Below are 23508 nucleotides of genomic sequence, written 5' to 3'. Positions count from 1 at the left end.
AGACACAAGCTGGGGTGACTTTTCTTGTGTCTTTTCAAGTATGACGAGCATCTTATGTGTCTTTTTTCCATCCTGTGTGTCTTTTATTATATCTTGTGCAACTTTTTGTCTGTTTAGTGTGTTTTTGCTTGTGTGGCCTTTTTCACTACTTTTAAAAATAACCTCTATACCCCCCTCTAAAAAACCCTGCTGCTGTGCCCAGACACAAAAAAATAAACACACAAGCATGTTGTACACAAAAAAGACACACAAGCATAGCCTCGTGAGAACACCCGAACAGACTCACGTACCCCCCCCCCCCCCCCTACTTGTGTGTCAGTGAGACTTGTATGACTTTTCTTGTGTGTCGTTTTGACATGACGGACACGTGATACCTTTAAAAATGACCTCTATACCCCCTCTATACCCCCTGCCAGACCTTGCTTGTGTGCGTAGACACACAAGAAAAAATCAACACACAATGTTTTGTACTGAAAAAAGACACACAAGTATAGCCTCGTAAGACAGACAGACAGGCAAACATAAATACTACATACTGTAGGAGTTTGATTCAGCACAACCCTGAGTGTCCAGAAAGGCTTGGTATAATCAAACTGTTAAGACAATGGTCTATAGGTGACATACAAACATGTACAGACACCCCAACAGACAGCCACACACCCTGACAGACAGACACACATCCAGACAGACAGACATAAATGCTACATACTGTAGGTGTTTGATCCAGCACAACCCTGAGTGTCCAGAAAGGCTTGGTATAATCAAACTGTTGAGACGATGGTCTAAGGGTGACATACACCCCTATAGACACACAGACAGACAGACAGACACCCAGACAGACATAAATATTACATACTGTAGGTGTTTGATCCAGCACAACCCTGAGTGTCCAGAAAGGCTTGGTATAATCAAACTGTTGAGACGATGGTCTATAGGTGACATACACCCCTATAGACACACAGACAGACACCCAGACAGACATAAATATTACATACTGTAGGTGTTTGATCCAGCACAACCCTGAGTGTCCAGAAAGGCTTGGTATAATCAAACTGTTGAGACGATGGTCTATAGGTGACATACACCCCTATAGACACACAGACAGACAGACAGACAGACATAAATGCTACATACTGTAGGTGTTTGATCCAGCACAACCCTGAGTGTCCAGAAAGGCTTGGTATAATCAAACTGTTGAGACGATGGTCTATAGGTGACATACACCCCTATAGACACACAGACAGACAGACAGACACCCAGACAGACATAAATGCTACATACTGTAGGTGTTTGATCCAGCACAACCCTGAGTGTCCAGAAAGGCTTGGTATAATCAAACTGTTGAGACGATGGTCTATAGGTGACATACACCCCTATAGACACACAGACAGACAGACAGACACCCAGACAGACATAAATATTACATACTGTAGGTGTTTGATCCAGCACAACCCTGAGTGTCCAGAAAGGCTTGGTATAATCAAACTGTTGAGACGATGGTCTATAGGTGACATACACCCCTATAGACACACAGACAGACACCCAGACAGACATAAATATTACATACTGTAGGTGTTTGATCCAGCACAACCCTGAGTGTCCAGAAAGGCTTGGTATAATCAAACTGTTGAGACGATGGTCTATAGGTGACATACACCCCTATAGACACACAGACACACAGACAGACAGACACCCAGACAGACATAAATATTACATACTGTAGGTGTTTGATCCAGCACAACCCTGAGTGTCCAGAAAGGCTTGGTATAATCAAACTGTTGAGACGATGGTCTATAGGTGACATACACCCCTATAGACACACAGACAGACAGACAGACACCCAGACAGACATAAATATTACATACTGTAGGTGTTTGATCCAGCACAACCCTGAGTGTCCAGAAAGGCTTGGTATAATCAAACTGTTGAGACGATGGTCTAAGGGTGACATACACCCCTATAGACACACAGACAGACACCCAGACAGACATAAATATTACATACTGTAGGTGTTTGATCCAGCACAACCCTGAGTGTCCAGAAAGGCTTGGTATAATCAAACTGTTGAGACGATGGTCTATAGGTGACATACACCCCTATAGACACACAGACAGACAGACAGACACCCAGACAGACATAAATATTACATACTGTAGGTGTTTGATCCAGCACAACCCTGAGTGTCCAGAAAGGCTTGGTATAATCAAACTGTTGAGACGATGGTCTATAGGTGACATACACCCCTATAGACACACAGACAGACAGACAGACAGACACCCAGACAGACATAAATATTACATACTGTAGGTGTTTGATCCAGCACAACCCTGAGTGTCCAGAAAGGCTTGGTATAATCAAACTGTTGAGACGATGGTCTATAGGTGACATACACCCCTATAGACACACAGACACACACCCAGACAGACATAAATGCTACATACTGTAGGTGTTTGATCCAGCACAACCCTGAGTGTCCAGAATGGCTTGGTATAATCAAACTGTTGAGACGATGGTCTATAGGTGACATACACCCCTATAGACACACAGACAGACAGACAGACACCCAGACAGACATAAATGCTATATACTGTAGGTGTTTGATCCAGCACAACCCTGAGTGTCCAGAAAGGCTTGGTATAATCAAACTGTTGAGACGATGGTCTATAGGTGACATACACCCCTATAGACACACAGACAGACAGACAGACACCCAGACAGACATAAATATTACATACTGTAGGTGTTTGATCCAGCACAACCCTGAGTGTCCAGAAAGGCTTGGTATAATCAAACTGTTGAGACGATGGTCTATAGGTGACATACACCCCTATAGACACACAGACACACACCCAGACAGACATAAATGCTACATACTGTAGGTGTTTGATCCAGCACAACCCTGAGTGTCCAGAATGGCTTGGTATAATCAAACTGTTGAGACGATGGTCTATAGGTGACATACACCCCTATAGACACACAGACAGACAGACAGACACCCAGACAGACATAAATGCTATATACTGTAGGTGTTTGATCCAGCACAACCCTGAGTGTCCAGAAAGGCTTGGTATAATCAAACTGTTGAGACGATGGTCTATAGGTGACATACACCCCTATAGACACACAGACAGACAGACAGACAGACACCCAGACAGACATAAATGCTACATACTGTAGGTGTTTGATCCAGCACAACCCTGAGTGTCCAGAATGGCTTGGTATAATCAAACTGTTGAGACGATGGTCTAAGGGTGACATACACCCCTATAGACACACAGACAGACAGGCAGACACCCAGACAGACATAAATATTACATACTGTAGGTGTTTGATCCAGCACAACCCTGAGTGTCCAGAAAGGCTTGGTATAATCAAACTGTTGAGACGATGGTCTATAGGTGACATACACCCCTATAGACACACAGACAGACAGACAGACAGACACCCAGACAGACATAAATATTACATACTGTAGGTGTTTGATCCAGCACAACCCTGAGTGTCCAGAATGGCTTGGTATAATCAAACTGTTGAGACGATGGTCTATAGGTGACATACACCCCTATAGACACACAGACACACACATCGACAGACAGACACCCAGACAGACATAAATATTACATACTGTAGGTGTTTGATCCAGCACAACCCTGAGTGTCCAGAAAGGCTTGGTATAATCAAACTGTTGAGACGATGGTCTAGACGTGTTCCCTTTGTCCTTCTCCTTTCCTTTATCCTTTCCTTTCTTCCCTTTCTCTCCTTTACTTGCCTTGTTACCTTCCTTCTCTGGGGAACTTGGTCTGTCTTTGATGGCTGTAAAATAGATGAAAATTGAAAACAAAAACGAATTACATTATTATAATTCAAGTTATAAAAAAAGGAAGATTTTATATTGATTTTGTAGGCTCATTTGTTTCCTTTTTGTTAGTCTATTTTCAAATGGGACTCTAGGCCTGGGGGACACTGGTCATTGACAAGGGGTATCATATATGACCATGATGTCTCAAAAAGCACCATAAACAAGTATTTGCGGGTCTGAAAATGCACCCTTAAACAAGTATATACATACAAGTGCAATTTCCTGGTCAATGACCAGTGACAATCCCCCCCCCCCGTGGGTCTAGTGATGTCTTCAAAACCCAACCACTAGTCAATCGCTGCCACTCCGACAGAACCAGCGACTGGGCCCAGATTCCATTGTTTGGAAAAATAGAATGCAGTTAAAATACGGTTTCTATACCAGGGCGCAGGCAAAATAGTGTACCTCTGACATTATATCAGCAAAAGCCTGATATTAAACGATAATCGGCATCTTTAAGCTCGAGCGTTACCATGATTTGCATTTTCCAGCACACGGCACTACACAAACAAGCATGTACATCAAATCGAAGTTTACCGGGTGCATGGTAAACAAATTCGGAGGTACACTAATTTGCTCTCCATGAGCAACACACAAACATCATAGTGGCGGAGTTGGTACTCTTTGAATTTTAAAATCTCTTTGATATTTGATTAAGTTTTGTGTGAAGAATGAATATTAATGAAACTAACACATTATGTATACATTACAGTACAAACTTAAAAGTGTTATGGCATCCATACACTTGTACTACCACAATTATGTTCTAGTGATTAATTACAAGTTGGTTGTTAATTAAAATGAATGGGTGAAAGTAATAACATAATTCATCCCTGGATGTCTAAGCACACCATCAAGAGCCTCGGTTAGTTCATCTACTATCAAGTGAATAGACCTTTTCAGCAGGACTTTTTAAATAAAAAAAACACCGACCATTATACTGAACCAATCAATGACGAGTTTCACATTCAAAAATACACTGCATCAAGTAAGAGCAACATGCAATATGGTACTAGACTTGTTTCAAGTCCTTTGGCGTCCATAGATAGTGAACTTGTAAAATTCATGGAAACTTTGCCACATCTTTTCAAAAATTTCTAATTCTTTCCAAAGTTTTGAAGTTATCTATTCTTTCAAAATAATTATTTACCATCATAACTTTGTGAAAATCTATTAGAATTTGAATTGCTAGATAGTGTACCCCAGGTATACTGTGCACTGCAGGGTAGTGTTTGAGCAAAATGCACACCATTCCCACCAGGTATACTTCCTCCCTAAGCTCATGTTGCCAGCATCCTACACAAAAATTCTGAGCATCCTACACAAAAATTCTGACCTGACTAAAAATCTGAGGGAGTCCAGTATATGATACCATGGGACCTAAGAAGAGCATGAATAGAGAAAAAGTAAGGAGGAAGACTTGATCAAGGCTATATGGTACATGACTGGTGTGAACGATCATACCACGCTATACGCTCATCAAACACACTATCACCAGTGCGTAATGGCGTGTGGTATTTTTGTTTACCACACATAACATTTTCCTGAACTAATTTAGGAAAGGTCTATTCAGTGCATGGGATGTTTGCAGTGCCACCATTTTGCAAAATCCTGTACTAGTGTGCTGTGAAATCTATCCGAAAAAAAAACAACCCTGTTCCACGGGCCGGCCGACCTTTCAAGTAGGGTCAATCAGTTGGGCCTTGAATATGGTGCTGTCCACAAATTGGGCCAGTAGAAGAGGGTTTTTTTCGTCGCCTTAGCAGCAGTGTCATCTTAAAGGTGGGTGACTCAGTTGTAATGCATGTTTCCTACCCTATATTGAAGCCCATTACATCACCCAAACATTTTTGGAAATTGCTGCCTCAAATTAGTTAAATTGTAACGCATGATGTTTTCCATCACTTAAACATTCTTGTTATCCCAGGAGGGCCACTGATCAGGGGGTATCATGCATGACCAAAGATTCATGCAAAAAGGGTATTTTTCATGATCAGGCACTGTACATATGTATTGTGCTTAGGGTGTCTAAAACAAGGAAATTTAAGAAAAAGGGTATAACCTTACACAATAAAGCTTAAAAGTTATGAACTTTCAAATTTGTATTTTTCCAATTGTATAATGCCAAGACTTGTTTATGTCAAACTTTTCAGACCTTGCAAATGAAACATATTTCAGGCCTAAAATTTCACTGATGTTATGAGAAAACTACGAGCTTTTACCCGATCTTTGCATTTTGATGAAGTAAAGTGGAGCCTGGGGATGAGGCTGTCAATCAGGTCATACACCTTTAATACAGATTCATGCTAAGTACCGTATTCGTTCCATTAACCACCCAGGGCGCTTAACAAAGTCATTTTGGGTGGGCGCTTATTTTTCGCATTGTTTAGGTCAACAGTAAGTAAAAAAGGCCCAAAATATTCATCCGTCATCATCAGTGTATCATATGTTTCAGACCATGATTCAGATGCGTGAGTAGTTTCAAACTAATATCACCGTTTGTTGTAAAGTCACTGGGTGGGCGCTTATAGAGGCATGGGTGTTTATTGGAACGGATACGGTATATGCATACTATTATGATGATTACTGATTTGATGGAGTAAATCTTTGGTATTAAATTGTATGAACTACTATAGATATTTTAAATAATTCTTGGCCAAGGTGGAACTGGTATGTACATATAGTGTACTAAGCGTGTATGCAGTCGCGTAGCCAAGGGGGGACAGCTGCACCCCCATGTGAGAAGTCTTGCCCTCCTGTGGGAAGCCTTTTTTGTTATTTTTAGCCCATTTTTGACCATTTTCATCAAAGTTTTCCCCCCTGGAAATTTGCCTTGCCCCCCCCCTCTGAAAAAGTCCTGGCTACACCATTGTGTGTACGCAGTGTGTGTATGTATGCAATATCCTGTGTGTGCAAATCTCAGAGCTACAAGCGTGCCAAGCATTCCATCTTACTAGCCAAGAATTGTTTTAAATTTTTAGAATAGAAGAAATATAATACATTTGCCCTTCTAATGCAAGAGCATATAAAGCATAGAGAATATGCGATGAGTAGGGTTAGCCGCACAAATACTGCGTTGCACATCTGTGGGTTAGCATTATACTGTTCAAAAACAAAAGTCCACATTTATTTGAGGGGTCATTAGGCCAAGAAAAAAATTTGTTTGTTTGCCCTCTGCGTCTGACCCAAAAAATACAAAAATCTCGGATTGCTTTTTATAAAAAAATGTTATTATTTTTTTTTTCAATTTATGTATTTATTTATATTTTTCATCAACACTCTTGTATGAATACTAGTTACTTCTACCTTATAATCAACTTAAAATAGAATCAAAGCACCACATCAGATCAAGTGTTCAATAGCTTTAGTTACGCTGTAAGATGTGGTTTCACTCTCCATTATGTCAAAATGGTGGAGTGCCCATGAAAAAAAAGGCTCAACCTAACTGACCACCTATTTTTGTCTCTAAAGGGCAAACAAAATATTTTTTTTCTTCTTGGCCTTACTGTTAATATGAATACGCTGGCAAAGTTACGTAATAAATGGGATAACTACCATAGCAATAGGTGAAAACAATTTTGAATATATCGCACTGCACTACAAGCAGGTTGCACTCACCACCTGTGTATGTCTGCAATCATAGATTGAATACAATACCGGTCTTTTCAAAGGTATTTATCTTACAGGTGCGAGTGATCAGCATGACATGGTTCAATGCAGAGGTACCGTGTGAACGTACCAGTGCAGCGCGGTATATTCAAAAATTGTTTTCACCTATTGCTATGGTAGTTAATCTGATTATTATATAACTTCGCCAGCGTATAAGAATATTGATATTAAAAAACAAAGACATATTGATAATTGGTAACTGTGTTAGAGTATTGCACAATGTTGCATGAAAGTGCAAAATGATTTGGTTTTAAAATCTACATTATTACTTCATGTGGGTATGCAAAGAATAAACTATATATGGTTGAGATTTAGCAACTCTATAACTTGAGATGCTGCAAAGATAAATAAAATGGGTTCACACAATGAAGTTAATTAATACATGGGTATGAGCTGAATCGAGCATGTTATTTATGATAACTATGTTGTTGTTGTTGTTTTTATTTACTGATTCTTCTTCCCCTGTTGGAGTGGGAAGAGTGATGCTCATCTTCCTTATCAGTGGACTCCATCTCTGCCGCGGAATGATCAACACCAAGAACTGTATGTTGATAAGGTATGCAGACACAAAGAAAGGGTACATTGAACACAAAGAGTGCTGTTAGCTTTGCTGTGAAAGAGACTGACATCAACAAGGATTGGGATATTTGATTTGAAACCTCTTAAGGTAGCGACAAAACCTGATGTCACATGCCTTTTTGTTGGTTTTAAGTATACGATTTATTCCATGTAAGAAAATAAAGACGGGTCAATATTGTCAAATATGGATTGGTGATGTCAGGTTTTTCCGCTGCCCTTAGACACGTTCATTTGATTTTGCTTTTACATTTTTTTTTCATGTGAAGTGAACTTCATTGAAATATCATTGGGCTATTCCATTTAACATCCACACTACCCCTGTGGAAGATTTAAGAAACATCTTACACAGAGGGAGTATGTTTTTCAAATGGAATTGGCAAAGGTTCATTATTTTGAAACCCATATTCCCCCTGTAGATAATTTGACCTATATCTTCCACAACTGGAGTGAGTATTTCAAATGGAAGTTACCTAATTGTCTATTCTATTTAAAACTCATACTCCCACTATGGTAGACTTTAGCTAAATCTTACAAACGGGTAGTGTGGATTTCAAATGGGATAGTCCATTTCAGGTTGTGAACAAACCATCATTTAATAAAATCTAAGGAGCAACCTGGTGTTATCTAACCTGAACCTAAACTATAACTTTAATATCATAACAATACAAAATATATCGACAGCACGATGTCCAGTTAATACAAGATTATCTGTCTTTCTCACATAAAATAATAATAATTGTGTACATCCATATCAAAATGATGCACTTATCGGCTGCTACACTTGTCTGTTTTTACATAATAGGTATGAATAAATACCAGACTCATCTCAAATGGAGGTCACTTCAAATCATCCCCAAATCACATGGTTTAGAAACTGTTCTCAGTATTGCTATAATCAAATGCAGTAAACCTTTGACGAGCGCGTATTGTAAGTATACATCGCGTATTTACTGCGTTGGACACACTCGTCTCTGATTGGCTGCTGAGGCGATCTGCTGTTGCCGAGTGGAAATTTATGAATGAACTGTGCGCCGTACACGTTGTTAGCGCCGAATTTGCAACATCACGGTAGTCGCGCTCGTCAAAGGTTTGCTGCATTTGACTATAAACCATGTGACTTGGGAATGATTTGATGAAGTGACCTCCACTCGAGATGAGTCTGGTATTTATTCCCAAGCTATTATGTAAAAACAGACATGTGTAGCAGCCGACAAGTGCATCCTTACGATATGGATGTGCATCTGTAAACTCTGGTGTTTTTGCACTTAATGGTAATCAAATTTTTTCAAGAAACGAAATGTACACTGAAGAACAACCCCACTGAGTATCTTGGCCGTTTAACGTGGCGTTCTATGAGATACTTTTATGTCTGGATACGACATTATGTCAACATTGCCCTGACCTGACAAACACAACTGATTCCATTTAGGTGTAAGTTGGGACATGTGTAAACATTACAAACTTAATATACCACAAAAACAGGTTTGCACAAAATTATAACCAATTTCATATCATAAGATCGTATTTTAAGAGTGGCTCTAAGTAATTTCCTTCTCAACCAGTTATGTTACTATTCCATTTCAATTTTTTTTTTTCAGTTTTTATCAACTTGCAACAATGATTAGCATCAACGTCCCACTGAATTACATAAAAGTTTACATTACCGTTAATAGAATATGTACAAAGCTCAAAACATCAAGAGAAAGCAATGCAGTAAGCATGCAACATTAAAAACAAAGAGGTAACAAAGCAAGTGTCAATATCAGATACTGGTGCTTTTAATTTATAATATTTGTCCTTTGTTGTTCACAGTTTATTCTTAATGCAAATATCACATGGCATATAGCTGCATGGTGGACAGCTAATTTATTCCCCTTTCCACAATGACATTAGCTGTCCATTGATATGCAACACAATATAAACATGTCACATATAATCTGAGATATAGATGCTTGAAAAAAAATTCCAAACTTTTTTGAGGAGTATAGATGAGTTGACCTATGATGTCACTTGTTTACATTCACAGCACCCTCTGTTGTTTCACCCCAGGCAAAATTATACAGGAGTGTCTATGGCAGACTACATAATCGTCACCCTGCTACGATAATTGCCAAACTCAGTTTTCAGCTGAATTAAGCTTTTTGTCCAAATTATGTCTCGTTTAGCGTGTGCACCTGCTGTTATAGATTTATGCCATTTTTGGTATTATTTGCTTTGAAACCGAATTTAATGCAAAACAATTAACTTCCCCCAAGCAAACTGTAGCATATTTTGACTGACAGCTTTTTATCTCTGACCAACAGAGGGCGTATCAAATGTAAACACACATTATAGTTTCTTGATCTACAGTAGAAAGACCTGCATCAAGATATATTTTAGGCTAAACATCACATATGGTCGCATGTCATAAGTTGGGTACAATTTCCATTACATGGTCAAAAATGACAAAAAATTTATTTTTTGATATGTTGTATATATTGACAACCTCTAATAATTAACACAATTTTTAACCTTAAGACATACTTAATTTTTGAGATAATGCTTAATTACTAATTAATTAATACACAGGTGTCTATGTAAATCTAAATTTTCAAATGTGTTTTTCTCAAATCGGAACAAAAAAAAAAAAATGACTCTAAAATTTTTATTTTATGCAAGAATGTCATCAGATTTGGAGGATATGTTCTCAATACATCAACGCTGCAAATGAACTATTTGAAATAATTATACGTATGTTAATTACATTGTGAAGGTCAACGACATTTTTACGAGTAATAAGCGAGACGGTTATTCTATTATTGAGGAAATGAATATCAAGAAGAGAAACGTACATTAGCATGTTGCTAAAATACTGAAATTCAACTAGGATTTCATTAAAAATGAAAATAAAAATGAAAAAAATGGAACATAATACCCTTTAAGGTGGTACTACACCCCTTGATAAATGTGTGTCTATTTTTGCATTTTTTCTAAAAAAATAATAACACACTGGTAACAAAAGTTATGAATATTATAGGGGCAAGAAATCCAGTTACTACACTTGAATTTCAGTGACTCAATACAAGCAGTATGTTATTTATGATAAGAAAAGAGGTACCGATAGAATGTACCTCATTTCTTAACATATTTAGATGAACCACTTGTCTTGAATCACTGAAATTTCAGTGAGGTAATTGGATTCCTTGCCCCTAATAATATACATAACTTTTTTTTTACCAGTGTGTAGTTATTTTTTGAGAAAAATGCAAAATTAGTCTTAAAATATATCATGGGGTGTAGTGCCACCTTAAGTAGTCGGTAATTGTTTTAGTTGTATAAATTCAACATTCAAAGCTGTCAATACATCATTCCCTCACTAGATTTGAAAAAGTAACCAGTAGTTTTGACATGCTGACATGTGACTTTTCACATAGGCCCTATGCACAGACTCCCGCATCCGCCTGCTCCACATCCGCCTGCTCCTCCACCCCTGGCATTTTTCATTTCAACTGATGTGATTTTTTTACTGAATGATATATAATTATATGCTTCAGTAGACTGAAAGAGTATAAAATTAGGCTTAAAATGAGATATCAACCACTGCTGTAGGATATGGGGTTATGGAAAGCCAATCAATTTTGTATCGCAATTTTTAGAAAAGTGTAATCCCTCCACCCTTTTTGCATACCCAACTTATGACATGCGACCATATATCATTTCTAATAGAGGCCGTCAGCCTTTCGCCATCTTGTGGGTACAAATGATCTGTGTGTTCATGCGTCGGACACTACGCCGCAGGGCGCAGCGTGCGTACACGCAGCTGTTATCGCTACCAACACAGTGATTTTGCTGCTCACGCATGGAGATCGAGCGACCATCACAGCGTGTACCCACAAGATGGCGGCATATGACGTCACGCTGACGGCCTCTAATTGCTTTACTGCATAACTCATTTCATCGTGCGAGTGAACTATAGCTGAACTGCTTCACAGAAGATGTGCTCTGTGTACTACACAACTAACAAATCATTGTTGGGTAGGAAAAACCTCCGTGTGTGTCATTGGCCCCTGAACATGTTTGATGCAAAACCACCTATGTCACCTCTTGGCAGTTTTGTTTTAAGCATGTTCAAGGGCCGCAAGTACATATTTTTGATATGCATACTGCTAGGTGATGGACAGTGACAACTGCCAACAAATATCCCCATCCCTTGGGGTACTCCATTTGAAGCCCCCCCCCCCCCTGTGGAAGATTTAGGAAGTATCTCCCACAGGGGGAGTGTGAATTTCAAATGGAATGAACACATTAGCAGCTCCAGTTGAAACACACCCTCCCTCAGTGGAAGATTCAGATTGAATCTTTCTCAGAGGGTGTATGAAATTCAAATGGAGCTTTGTAATGTGTTCATTCCATTTGAAATTCATACTCCCACTTGCCAAATTATCCCAAGCTTAATCTTCTTGCGCAATATTATATCATCAAAATCATGCTCTGCTGCACATCCAGAATGTCTGAATAATCTGATTATGAAGCAGTGATTAGGACTGGCTACAACAGAAGATCATTTCTCCCATACTCTGTAGGCATTTGACACATGTAAACTTCAAATCAGGATTAGCAGAACTTAATAGTAGCTTAACCCCCTGAGCACTACCTGCCGATCTAACATTGCCTCTGATTGGTCAATTACATGATATCTGTACTTTAATCACCAATCAGAATGGAGCTTTGCAAATAATTCATCCCAATTATTTTGCGTGGTGAAATTATTCTAACAATGTTGCTGATTGGTCCAATTGGTAATGAAAACTTCTTTTTGGCCAATCGGCAGGTAGTTCTCATGGGGTTAACCACCATCTTGGCACTAATCCATCAGCGTTACCCAAATGGTAACTTCTACTGATACCCCCAGAATATCCTCAGCATAAAAAAATGTTAAGAGTTGACATTGGTAAGAACATTAATAGATAGAATATGCATTTTTGACAAATGTTACATACCTTTCAGTTCATTCTTCTCCAAGTCTTTCAGCACCTGTACAAATGCCCAGCTGCTTTCTGATAATGGCCAGCTCTTTCTAAGTACAGTGGCTTGAATTATATACTTGTGAGGCTGCAGAAATGAAAAGGGTAAGGTAAGGTAAAGGAGTCAACCAGAGCTGCCAACATTGGAATATGTAAATGCAGAATATTTCTGCGAAGTGTAAAAAAAAGCTCAGGATGTGGCGCTACTGGATGTTAGCTTTTTGAGACCCTTAAAAATGCCTTTCCAAGGCTACTCAACCTTTTTTTTGCAAAAGGACAGGGCAGTGGGCGTGTAATTGTTTTTGTTTTGATTTAATAGCCAGATGGCTGCAAATACAGAAGATTTAATATGTTTTGCAGAAGATAGAAGATTGTCAGCAAATGAGGAAGTCTTCTACAGGATCAAGTAGGGTTGGCAGCTCTGGTCAAACCTGCATTTTTTTACAGGACGGAGTGCCCATATCTCTTACGGTAGCGATTAGGTCCGACTCCACTGTGAAATGTTCCTGAAGGGGGATCGCCACACCTCCTCCACAGCGAGTCTGTTACTTTCTCAGAATCTAAGAATGGCAAAACTCATTTATACACCTGGGTGGAGAGGAGTAATAGAGATGAAGTGCTCTACTCAAGGGGAAAACACAATGGCATCACCTCGGTTCGACCCCAAAACCTTCTGATTGTGAGTCAAACCCATTCCGCTCAGCCACCATGCTCCCAATGAAATGGACAATGGAAAACAAAGAACACCAAGTTTGAAATTTTCAGCTTCAATATTGTCTATCTACCACAGAGAATAAGAAAACGGTGATCATTCCCTTTTGACCATCCGCGCTATTATAGGGACTAAATTATTACTCTTGCATCAATGTTTGCTTTTGTATGCAGGATAACCCCTTGAGCACTACCTGCTGATCTAACATTGCCGCCGATTGGTCAATTACATGATATTTTCACTTTAATCACCAATCAGAATGAAGCTTTGCAAATAATTCACTCCAATTTTTTTGTGTGGTGAAATTATTTTAACAATGTTGCTGATTGGGCCAATTGATAATAAAAACTTCTTTTTGGCCAATCGGCAGGTAGTTCTCATGAGGTTAAACAGTTACCAAACACTTTGTACTCAAGGTTTAATCTATTGGTAGGAGAGCAGGGCTTCGTTAATGGAGAGAAATTAAGGGGGGAAACAAGGTTCAAACAACTTTTTGAAAACAAATGGCTATTCCTATAGGAATTTTTTGTCTTGAAAAATGATTCAAAAAAACAAAAACTGGAAAAACAAGAAACAAATGGGGTTGCCTGAATGGGTGTGACTCCAATTGAAATGTACACTCCCTGTGTGGTAGATTAAGGTCATATGTCTTCCATAGGGGGTGTATGGATTTCGCCTGGAATAGCCAATGATATCGTATCACTGCCCAATCACATCCATTATGTTTGACACCACCAGAGAGAGTTAGGGAGTACTCCAATTATCAGCCTCTTACAACTGCTCTGATTGGTTACAACAAGGACCAATATCATGTATTTAGCCAATCAGAGATGTGGTAAGAATAGGTCTGACAGGGGATAAAGCTTAAAAGTACCAAGAGATCTAAAAGCTCTATTTTGATTGGTGTAATTATTAACCATTCAGGGGCTTTGTAAGAAAGAAAGGCAGTAGTCCCCATGGTGTTAATTAAGTGTGGTAGACTCAAAATACAATCTATTTCATTGATAATTTTGACAATTCTGCAAGCAAATTGCAGCTACATATCAGGACATACCTTTAGTTCGTGTTCTTCCAATTCTGGGTCCAGTTTAGCAGATGATCCACGACTGCCTCTCTGTTGGGATAACATAAAATATTATTTGACTAAATCAAATTTATAATATATATAAATAGCGCCCTCAATTTGCACACAAATATACAATTCATTGAATAAAAATTACAGCAAAAAACTGTAAACAGATGAATAATTTGATAAAGAAAGGAAAATAAATGTTACAAAATAGCTTAAAAGTATCTGTGCATGTTAGCTGTTGGTATAGTCTAGAATTGAAAATTATATGTCTTTTTAGAAAAAACTAGTAAATAATCATATCAAACAACCGTTGTCCAAATTGTTCTGATTCATAATGAGTTGACTTCTCATCTCTATATGTGACACAATCAAGGGAAATGAATCGGATATCGCCAATATTGATTTTGAGATATTGGCAAAGAAAGTGTTAAAATTCTTTCTTTTTTTTTTTATATTGTTTTCAGCGATTGATAAATTGATGAAACTTTGCGAAGAAAAGTCGTATTAATATGGGGTTTTCAGTTTCTGAAAGCTGTAAATGTCCTCTTTAGAAACTATGTAAAACTCATTTTTGACCAGGGTCGACACATGACTCATATCATTCCCCTTGATCATGTCACATATGTCACAAGTCTCTAGCAATATATTAACATATAATATATGATCATCCCATTTACTTTACTTTTTTGGCTCTAATGATAACATTTATATAAACGTGCTATCCTGACACATATGGACAAAATTGGGGGTGATTCATTTCTGTTATTCTTGCAAGGAAGGTAGGTGTTAATAAACTTACCGAGCCTCGGCCACTACCAGCTGAAGACTGACGTCTCTTAGCAGAACCCAAACTGGCTGAACTTCCATGTTTGCCTCCTCCACGAACAGCTGTAAAGTTTGCAAAATGGTATCAATATGAAGTATGCTTGTCTGATTTATCAAAGCTTAGCTAGTAGTCAGGCTTCCAAAGCCAGCAGGCTAGCCCTACCAAGTGGATCATTTATTGATTTATCTTTCTATTGTGATGTACGATGTGAAATTGTAAGCACTGGTATATAGGACTACTTGGGCATAAGCCTGATGGCTTTGAAAGCTTGACCACTAGCCATGCTTTGAAAAATCTGCTCGTAATGGCTGTAATACTAAGTGGATCAAAGAGATTATATCAAAGAGTACCAAGTCCAAAATGACCCTGTTGTGTAATGCTATGGTAAATCTGCCATTTTGGTTTGTTGCTCATGGAGGGCATATAGTGTACTTCTGGCTTTTCGATCTGACTTTTTCGATTAGAGCCCAAACTTGAACGATAATTTGCGTGTGTATTTAAGCTTGAGTGTCACAAAGGTTTACGCACTCAGCGTTTAGTCAGGGCCGTGACACTCGTATTCAATCCCTGTATAAAAATTGAAGTCACTTCACGGCAGTTTGAGTGACACATCGGCAGTTTGAGTGACGGTTGCTAGGGAGTTTGGTACCATCGGAATGTTGATTGACAGTTTTGGGTAGTTTGGTACCCTAAATTATGTTGATGGACAGTTTTTGGGTAGTTTGGTACCCTAAATTTTTCCAAGATGGCGTACATCGACCGACAATTATTTGGACCCTTTCCAGCAAAAATACAGCTTATTTATAATCTCGTCATGGGGTCATCGAAGAGAATATTTTCCTAGCATATTGAGCTAACTCCTCAGCTATTTGGTTTTTCACGATATGATAGTAATGGAAAGATTCGACAAAATGTTCGCTGTTTTTTCGCCATTTAATTTTTTTTTAAACGATGATGTAAACATGCATCATCTCTTCCACAGGTGATACACTCCTACATGTACAGGGGTACTATGCCATCACATGCATTATCGCGCATAGGCTGAATGACTGACTTCATTGGCACAAATGAGTGGCTTATCCTATAGTATATTAGTACTCGAGAATCCTTGGTTTAGTGCACATTTCTACACAACATGTTACACACACAACCTAAACAACAAGGGCGCTAAATCAAAATTATCCAGAGGTGCACTATTTGCGAAATTCAGAATTGTATGGGTTCAATTTATTTGTTTTTGCTGTTCCTTAGACAAGTCTGGGATGGAGGCGGGCGAGGAGAAATTCTTCATCACAATGCCATGATTGTCAAAATTGAGGAATGAGTAATAAAACCCACTAAACAGAACAGAGCTCAACTTACATGTACGGCTTCCAGACCGTCTCTCTTCTTCTCCTGGTTCTCTATCTCTCAGGAATGTAAAAGCTGGTATGACAGCATGTCCTTTACCAAGAGTGCCGGCTACTTCTTCCTCATTGTCTAGAATCTGTAGGTTGATGTAGACATCTGGCTTGGAGGTACAGAATTGGATACTGCTGATGTGATCTTCTGTTGGCTTCACTACATACCTGGGAATGACAAAGGTATTCAAGACAAATTTATTTAGATGGCCTGATTTCATCAAATGCTATTTCCGTCTAGGTTAAAGCTATAATATTTGATTTGCTCAACACCGACACCCTCAATTTTTCTTGAATTCTACATTTTTCATGATTGTAATGCCCAATGGTGTACTAAAATACCATGTGAACATTTCGTTCACGGGTCCTTAAAGAACTTTAGCAAAATTACCCTCGATTAGAGGAAAGCGAGGGTAATTAATTTTGTTTCACTGGTTTCATTTTCTGATATTGGATTTCATAATTTGATCTCATATACCTCGACACCTGCTGATGTTTGACCTTTTGCATGTCAACACATTCCTGGTGCTCTGGAGGTCAGCTGGGCAGGGGAGTAAGTTTCAGGGCTGGAATTGCCAGAGGGCATATAGTATGGTGACCCAAGTGAAGTCCAGCTGGTTAGGATGACAGATTGACCACTGTGTTTTTAAGACTAACTTTCATGCTCATGGCAATTGCCATGGCAACTGGCTGTCAAAGCTGAAAACATTTGAAGAAAGCATGGATTCAAAAGTTTTAAGGATATGTACATGAAATGAACACTAAGCCTGAAGTGCTTTTATAACAATCCCGGAGATCTTCGGTTTTATGTGTTCACCGATTAAATGATGGCTGACACGTCTTGTGCATGTGTATCATTGAATCATGATACATATGAAGCTAAATGGCGTTCGGCGAGCTGATACGTGCATTCACATTAAAACTGCTATTAAGACTGCCACTCATTAGCTGTGGCAAGGGTGTGTTGGAACCAATCAGATATTAGCTTACTTACCTCATAATGATATTGTCCTTATTTGGTATGTAGTAGTCTCTAATCTCCTTCACATTGAAGCTGCTATTAAGGCCGCCTCTCATTGGCTGTGGCAAGGGTGTATTGGAACCAATCAGATATTAGCTTACTTACCTCATAATGATATTGTCCTTATTTTGGTATGTAGTAGTCTCTAATCTCCTTCACATTGAAGCTGCTATTAAGGCCATCTCTCATTGGCTGTGGCAAGGGTGTATTGGAACCAATCAGATATTAGCTTACTTACCTCATAATGATATTGTCCTTATTTGGTATGTAGTAGTCTCTTATCTCCTTCACATTGAAGCTGCTATTAAGGCCATCTCTCATTGGCTGTGGCAAGGGTGTGTTGGAACCAATCAGATACTAGCTTACTTACCTCATAATGATATTGTCCTTATTTGGTATGTAGTAGTCTCTAATCTCCTTCACATTGAAGCTGCTATTAAGACTGTCTCTCATTGGCTGTGGCAAGGGTGTGTTGGAACCAATCAGATATTAGCTTACTTACCTCATAATGATATTGTCCTTATTTGGTATGTAGTAGTCTCTAATCTCCTTCACATTGAAGCTGCTATTAAGGCTGTCTCTCATTGGCTGTGCCAAGGGTGTGTTGGAACCAATCAGATATTAGCTTACTTACCTCATAATGATATTGTCCTTATTTGGTATGTAGTAGTCTCTAATCTCCTTCACATTGAAGCTGCTATTAAGGCCGTCTCTCATTGGCTGTGGCAAGGGTGTATTGGAACCAATCAGATATTAGCTTACTTACCTCATAATGATATTGTCCTTATTTTGGTATGTAGTAGTCTCTAATCTCCTTCACATTGAAGCTGCTATTAAGGCCATCTCTCATTGGCTGTGGCAAGGGTGTATTGGAACCAATCAGATATTAGCTTACTTACCTCATAATGATATTGTCCTTATTTGGTATGTAGTAGTCTCTTATCTCCTTCACATTGAAGCTGCTATTAAGGCCATCTCTCATTGGCTGTGGCAAGGGTGTGTTGGAACCAATCAGATACTAGCTTACTTACCTCATAATGATATTGTCCTTATTTGGTATGTAGTAGTCTCTAATCTCCTTCACATTGAAGCTGCTATTAAGGCCGTCTCTCATTGGCTGTGGCAAGGGTGTGTTGGAACCAATCAGATATTTGCTTACTTACCTCATAATGATATTGTCCTTATTTGGTATGTAGTAGTCTCTTATCTCCTTCACATTGAAGCTGCTATTAAGGCTGTCTCTCATTGGCTGTGGCAAGGGTGTGTTGGAACCAATCAGATATTAGCTTACTTACCTCATAATGATATTGTCCTTATTTGGTATGTATTAGTCTCTTATCTCCTTCACATTGAAGCTGCTATTAAGACTGTCTCTCATTGGCTGTGGCAAGGGTGTGTTGGAACCAATCAGATATTAGCTTACTTACCTCATAATGATATTGTCCTTATTTGGTATGTAGTAGTCTCTAATCTCCTTCACATTGAAGCTGCTATTAAGACTGTCTCTCATTGGCTGTGGCAAGGGTGTGTTGGAACCAATCAGATACTAGCTTACTTACCTCATAATGATATTGTCCTTATTTGGTATGTAGTAGTCTCTAATCTCCTTCACATTGAAGCTGCTATTAAGACTGTCTCTCATTGGCTGTGGCAAGGGTGTGTTGGAACCAATCAGATATTAGCTTACTTACCTCATAATGATATTGTCCTTATTTGGTATGTAGTAGTCTCTTATCTCCTTCACATTAAAGCTGCTATTAAGGCTGTCTCTCATTGGCTGTGGCAAGGGTGTATTGGAACCAATCAGATACTAGCTTACTTACCTCATAATGATATTGTCCTTATTTGGTATGTAGTAGTCTCTTATCTCCTTCACATTAAAGCTGCTATTAAGACTGTCTCTCATTGGCTGTGGCAAGGGTGTGTTGGAACCAATCAGATACTAGCTTACTTACCTCATAATGATATTGTCCTTATTTGGTATGTAGTAGTCTCTAATCTCCTTTCATATTGAAGCTACTATTAAGACTGTCTCTCATTGGCTGTGGCAAGGGTGTGTTGGAACCAATCAGATACTAGCTTACTTACCTCATAATGATATTGTCCTTATTTGGTATGTAGTAGTCTCTAATCTCCTTCACATTGAAGCTACTATTAAGACTGTCTCTCATTGGCTGTGGCAAGGGTGTGTTGGAACCAATCAGATACTAGCTTACTTACCTCATAATGATATTGTCCTTATTTGGTATGTAGTAGTCTCTAATCTCCTTCACATTGAAACTACTATTAAGGCTGTCTCTCAATGGCTGTGGCAAGGGTGTGTTGGAACCAATCAGATATTAGCTTACTTACCTCATAATGATATTGTCCTTATTTGGTATGTAGTAGTCTCTTATCTCCTTCACATTGAAGCTGCTATTAAGGCCGTCTCTCATTGGCTGTGGCAAGGGTGTGTTGGAACCAATCAGATATTTGCTTACTTACCTCATAATGATATTGTCCTTATTTGGTATGTAGTAGTCTCTTATCTCCTTCACATTGAAGCTGCTATTAAGGCTGTCTCTCATTGGCTGTGGCAAGGGTGTGTTGGAACCAATCAGATATTAGCTTACTTACCTCATAATGATATTGTCCTTATTTGGTATGTATTAGTCTCTTATCTCCTTCACATTGAAGCTGCTATTAAGACTGTCTCTCATTGGCTGTGGCAAGGGTGTGTTGGAACCAATCAGATATTAGCTTACTTACCTCATAATGATATTGTCCTTATTTGGTATGTAGTAGTCTCTAATCTCCTTCACATTGAAGCTGCTATTAAGACTGTCTCTCATTGGCTGTGGCAAGGGTGTGTTGGAACCAATCAGATACTAGCTTACTTACCTCATAATGATATTGTCCTTATTTGGTATGTAGTAGTCTCTAATCTCCTTCACATTGAAGCTGCTATTAAGACTGTCTCTCATTGGCTGTGGCAAGGGTGTGTTGGAACCAATCAGATATTAGCTTACTTACCTCATAATGATATTGTCCTTATTTGGTATGTAGTAGTCTCTTATCTCCTTCACATTAAAGCTGCTATTAAGGCTGTCTCTCATTGGCTGTGGCAAGGGTGTATTGGAACCAATCAGATACTAGCTTACTTACCTCATAATGATATTGTCCTTATTTGGTATGTAGTAGTCTCTTATCTCCTTCACATTAAAGCTGCTATTAAGACTGTCTCTCATTGGCTGTGGCAAGGGTGTGTTGGAACCAATCAGATACTAGCTTACTTACCTCATAATGATATTGTCCTTATTTGGTATGTAGTAGTCTCTAATCTCCTTCACATTGAAGCTACTATTAAGACTGTCTCTCATTGGCTGTGGCAAGGGTGTGTTGGAACCAATCAGATACTAGCTTACTTACCTCATAATGATATTGTCCTTATTTGGTATGTAGTAGTCTCTAATCTCCTTCACATTGAAGCTACTATTAAGACTGTCTCTCATTGGCTGTGGCAAGGGTGTGTTGGAACCAATCAGATACTAGCTTACTTACCTCATAATGATATTGTCCTTATTTGGTATGTAGTAGTCTCTAATCTCCTTCACATTGAAACTACTATTAAGGCTGTCTCTCAATGGCTGTGGCAAGGGTGTGTTGGAACCAATCAGATATTAGCTTACTTACCTCATAATGATATTGTCCTTATTTGGTATGTAGTAGTCTCTTATCTCCTTCACATTGAAGCTGCTATTAAGGCCGTCTCTCATTGGCTGTGGCAAGGGTGTGTTGGAACCAATCAGATATTAGCTTACTTACCTCATAATGATATTGTCCTTATTTGGTATGTAGTAGTCCCTAATCTCCTTCACATTGAAGCTACTATTAAGGCTGTCTCTCATTGGCTGTGGCAAGGGTGTGTTGGAACCAATCAGATATTAGCTTACTTACCTCATAATGATATTGTCCTTATTTGGTATGTAGTAGTCTCTAATCTCCTTCACATTGAAGCTGCTATTAAGGCTGTCTCTCATTGGCTGTGGCAAGGGTGTGTTGGAACCAATCAAATATTAGCTTACTTACCTCATAATGATATTGTCCTTATTTGGTATGTAGTAGTCTCTAATCTCCTTCACATTGAAGCTGCTATTAAGACTGTCTCTCATTGGCTGTGGCAAGGGTGTATTTGAACCAATCAAATATTAGCTTACTTACCTCATAATGATATTGTCCTTATTTGGTATGTAGTAGTCTCTAATCTCCTTCACATTGAAGCTGCTATTAAGGCTGTCTCTCATTGGCTGTGGCAAGGGTGTGTTGGAACCAATCAGACGTATCCTCCATTTGGAGCTTGGCAGCGGCAAGTCAACAGTGCGGGCCTCTGCAACAAATGTGTAGCCTCTCTGCAAATAGCAAATGGACATCAGAGTGAGTTTAGTTTCTGTAGTTCCTTGAAATAACCTAAGGCCTAAAAATAATTGTTTGATTGGCGTAACATATAAAAAAATTAGGGTAGGTCGGTCAGAATCTTTTCTTTTTTTTTACTTTTAAAGCTGTAAATTGTGTTTGATTTTAATAATTTAATTAAATTTTTTTTGTTTTTTTGCAAAAAAAAAAAGAAAAAGTCAGGGTCAGGCCTAATTACAAAGTCTTTTAGTCTTAAACTGTCAATATGTGGGGAAGACTTTTGAGATCAAACAATTTTAATAGATAAATTTCATATGATGGTCCATCCTATTTCAAATGTGAAAGTGATGTTTGGACTTATCTAAAAAAACCTATGGGACCACCTGACCCATATTTTGCATTTTGGGGATTTTTTTTTAGCTATATGTAAGTAAAAACAGTCTTCAAATTTTTGATGATTGCAAAATATGTTTGCAAAATATTTTTTGAGATTTTTCAAGCTTTCTGTGATTTTCAGGATTATATAGCCTCTTCCATAAAAAAAAAATCCAGATGGACTGACCGTACTTGGAAAGTCCCCCTCCCCGTAGAACGGGGGGCCTAAATGTGCATATCTTGATTATGTTTTTAGGCTTTGCCAATTTTGAACTGTCTCACTTGATTTCAAATTCACTGTTCTAAGCTTCTACTACCGTACTGGTCCGAGTATAGTCCCACCCGTTTTTTATGTGAAAATTTTTCACAATTGGGGGGTGGGATTATACTCGAATTTCAAAGAAAAAAAAAAAAAAGTTTTTTTTTTTTTAAAGTTTATTTTTTACCGGTTTTGGAGTGTCCCTGGACCTAGACCTAGATGCTAGGATCATTCATGGTTGACCTAAAAAAAAAAAAAAATAATTCAAGATATTTTGTATTTTTAATATGAAAATTGATACTTTGTTTTCATGTCATACTCTATTAATGATTTCAAAATGC

At 38.5% G+C, this 23508-nt stretch overlaps 1 protein-coding gene across 1 annotated transcript in view; it reads right to left on the bottom strand.

Moving 5' to 3' along the window:
- LOC140157456 (androglobin-like) overlaps positions 1-23508 on the bottom strand; it is a 266592-nt gene that overhangs the window by 4638 nt on the left and 238446 nt on the right. The window contains 7 exon segments of the mRNA XM_072180658.1: positions 3626-3813; positions 7977-8069; positions 13087-13198; positions 14877-14936; positions 15694-15782; positions 17083-17288; positions 22342-22529. Of these exon segments, the coding sequence (XP_072036759.1) occupies positions 3626-3813; positions 7977-8069; positions 13087-13198; positions 14877-14936; positions 15694-15782; positions 17083-17288; positions 22342-22529 (936 nt within the window).

The sequence above is a fragment of the Amphiura filiformis genome, chromosome 7, assembly GCF_039555335.1.
Source record: "Amphiura filiformis chromosome 7, Afil_fr2py, whole genome shotgun sequence".
NCBI classification, from domain to species: domain Eukaryota; kingdom Metazoa; phylum Echinodermata; class Ophiuroidea; order Amphilepidida; family Amphiuridae; genus Amphiura; species Amphiura filiformis.
This window is presented reverse-complemented; position numbering and strand designations above follow the sequence as displayed.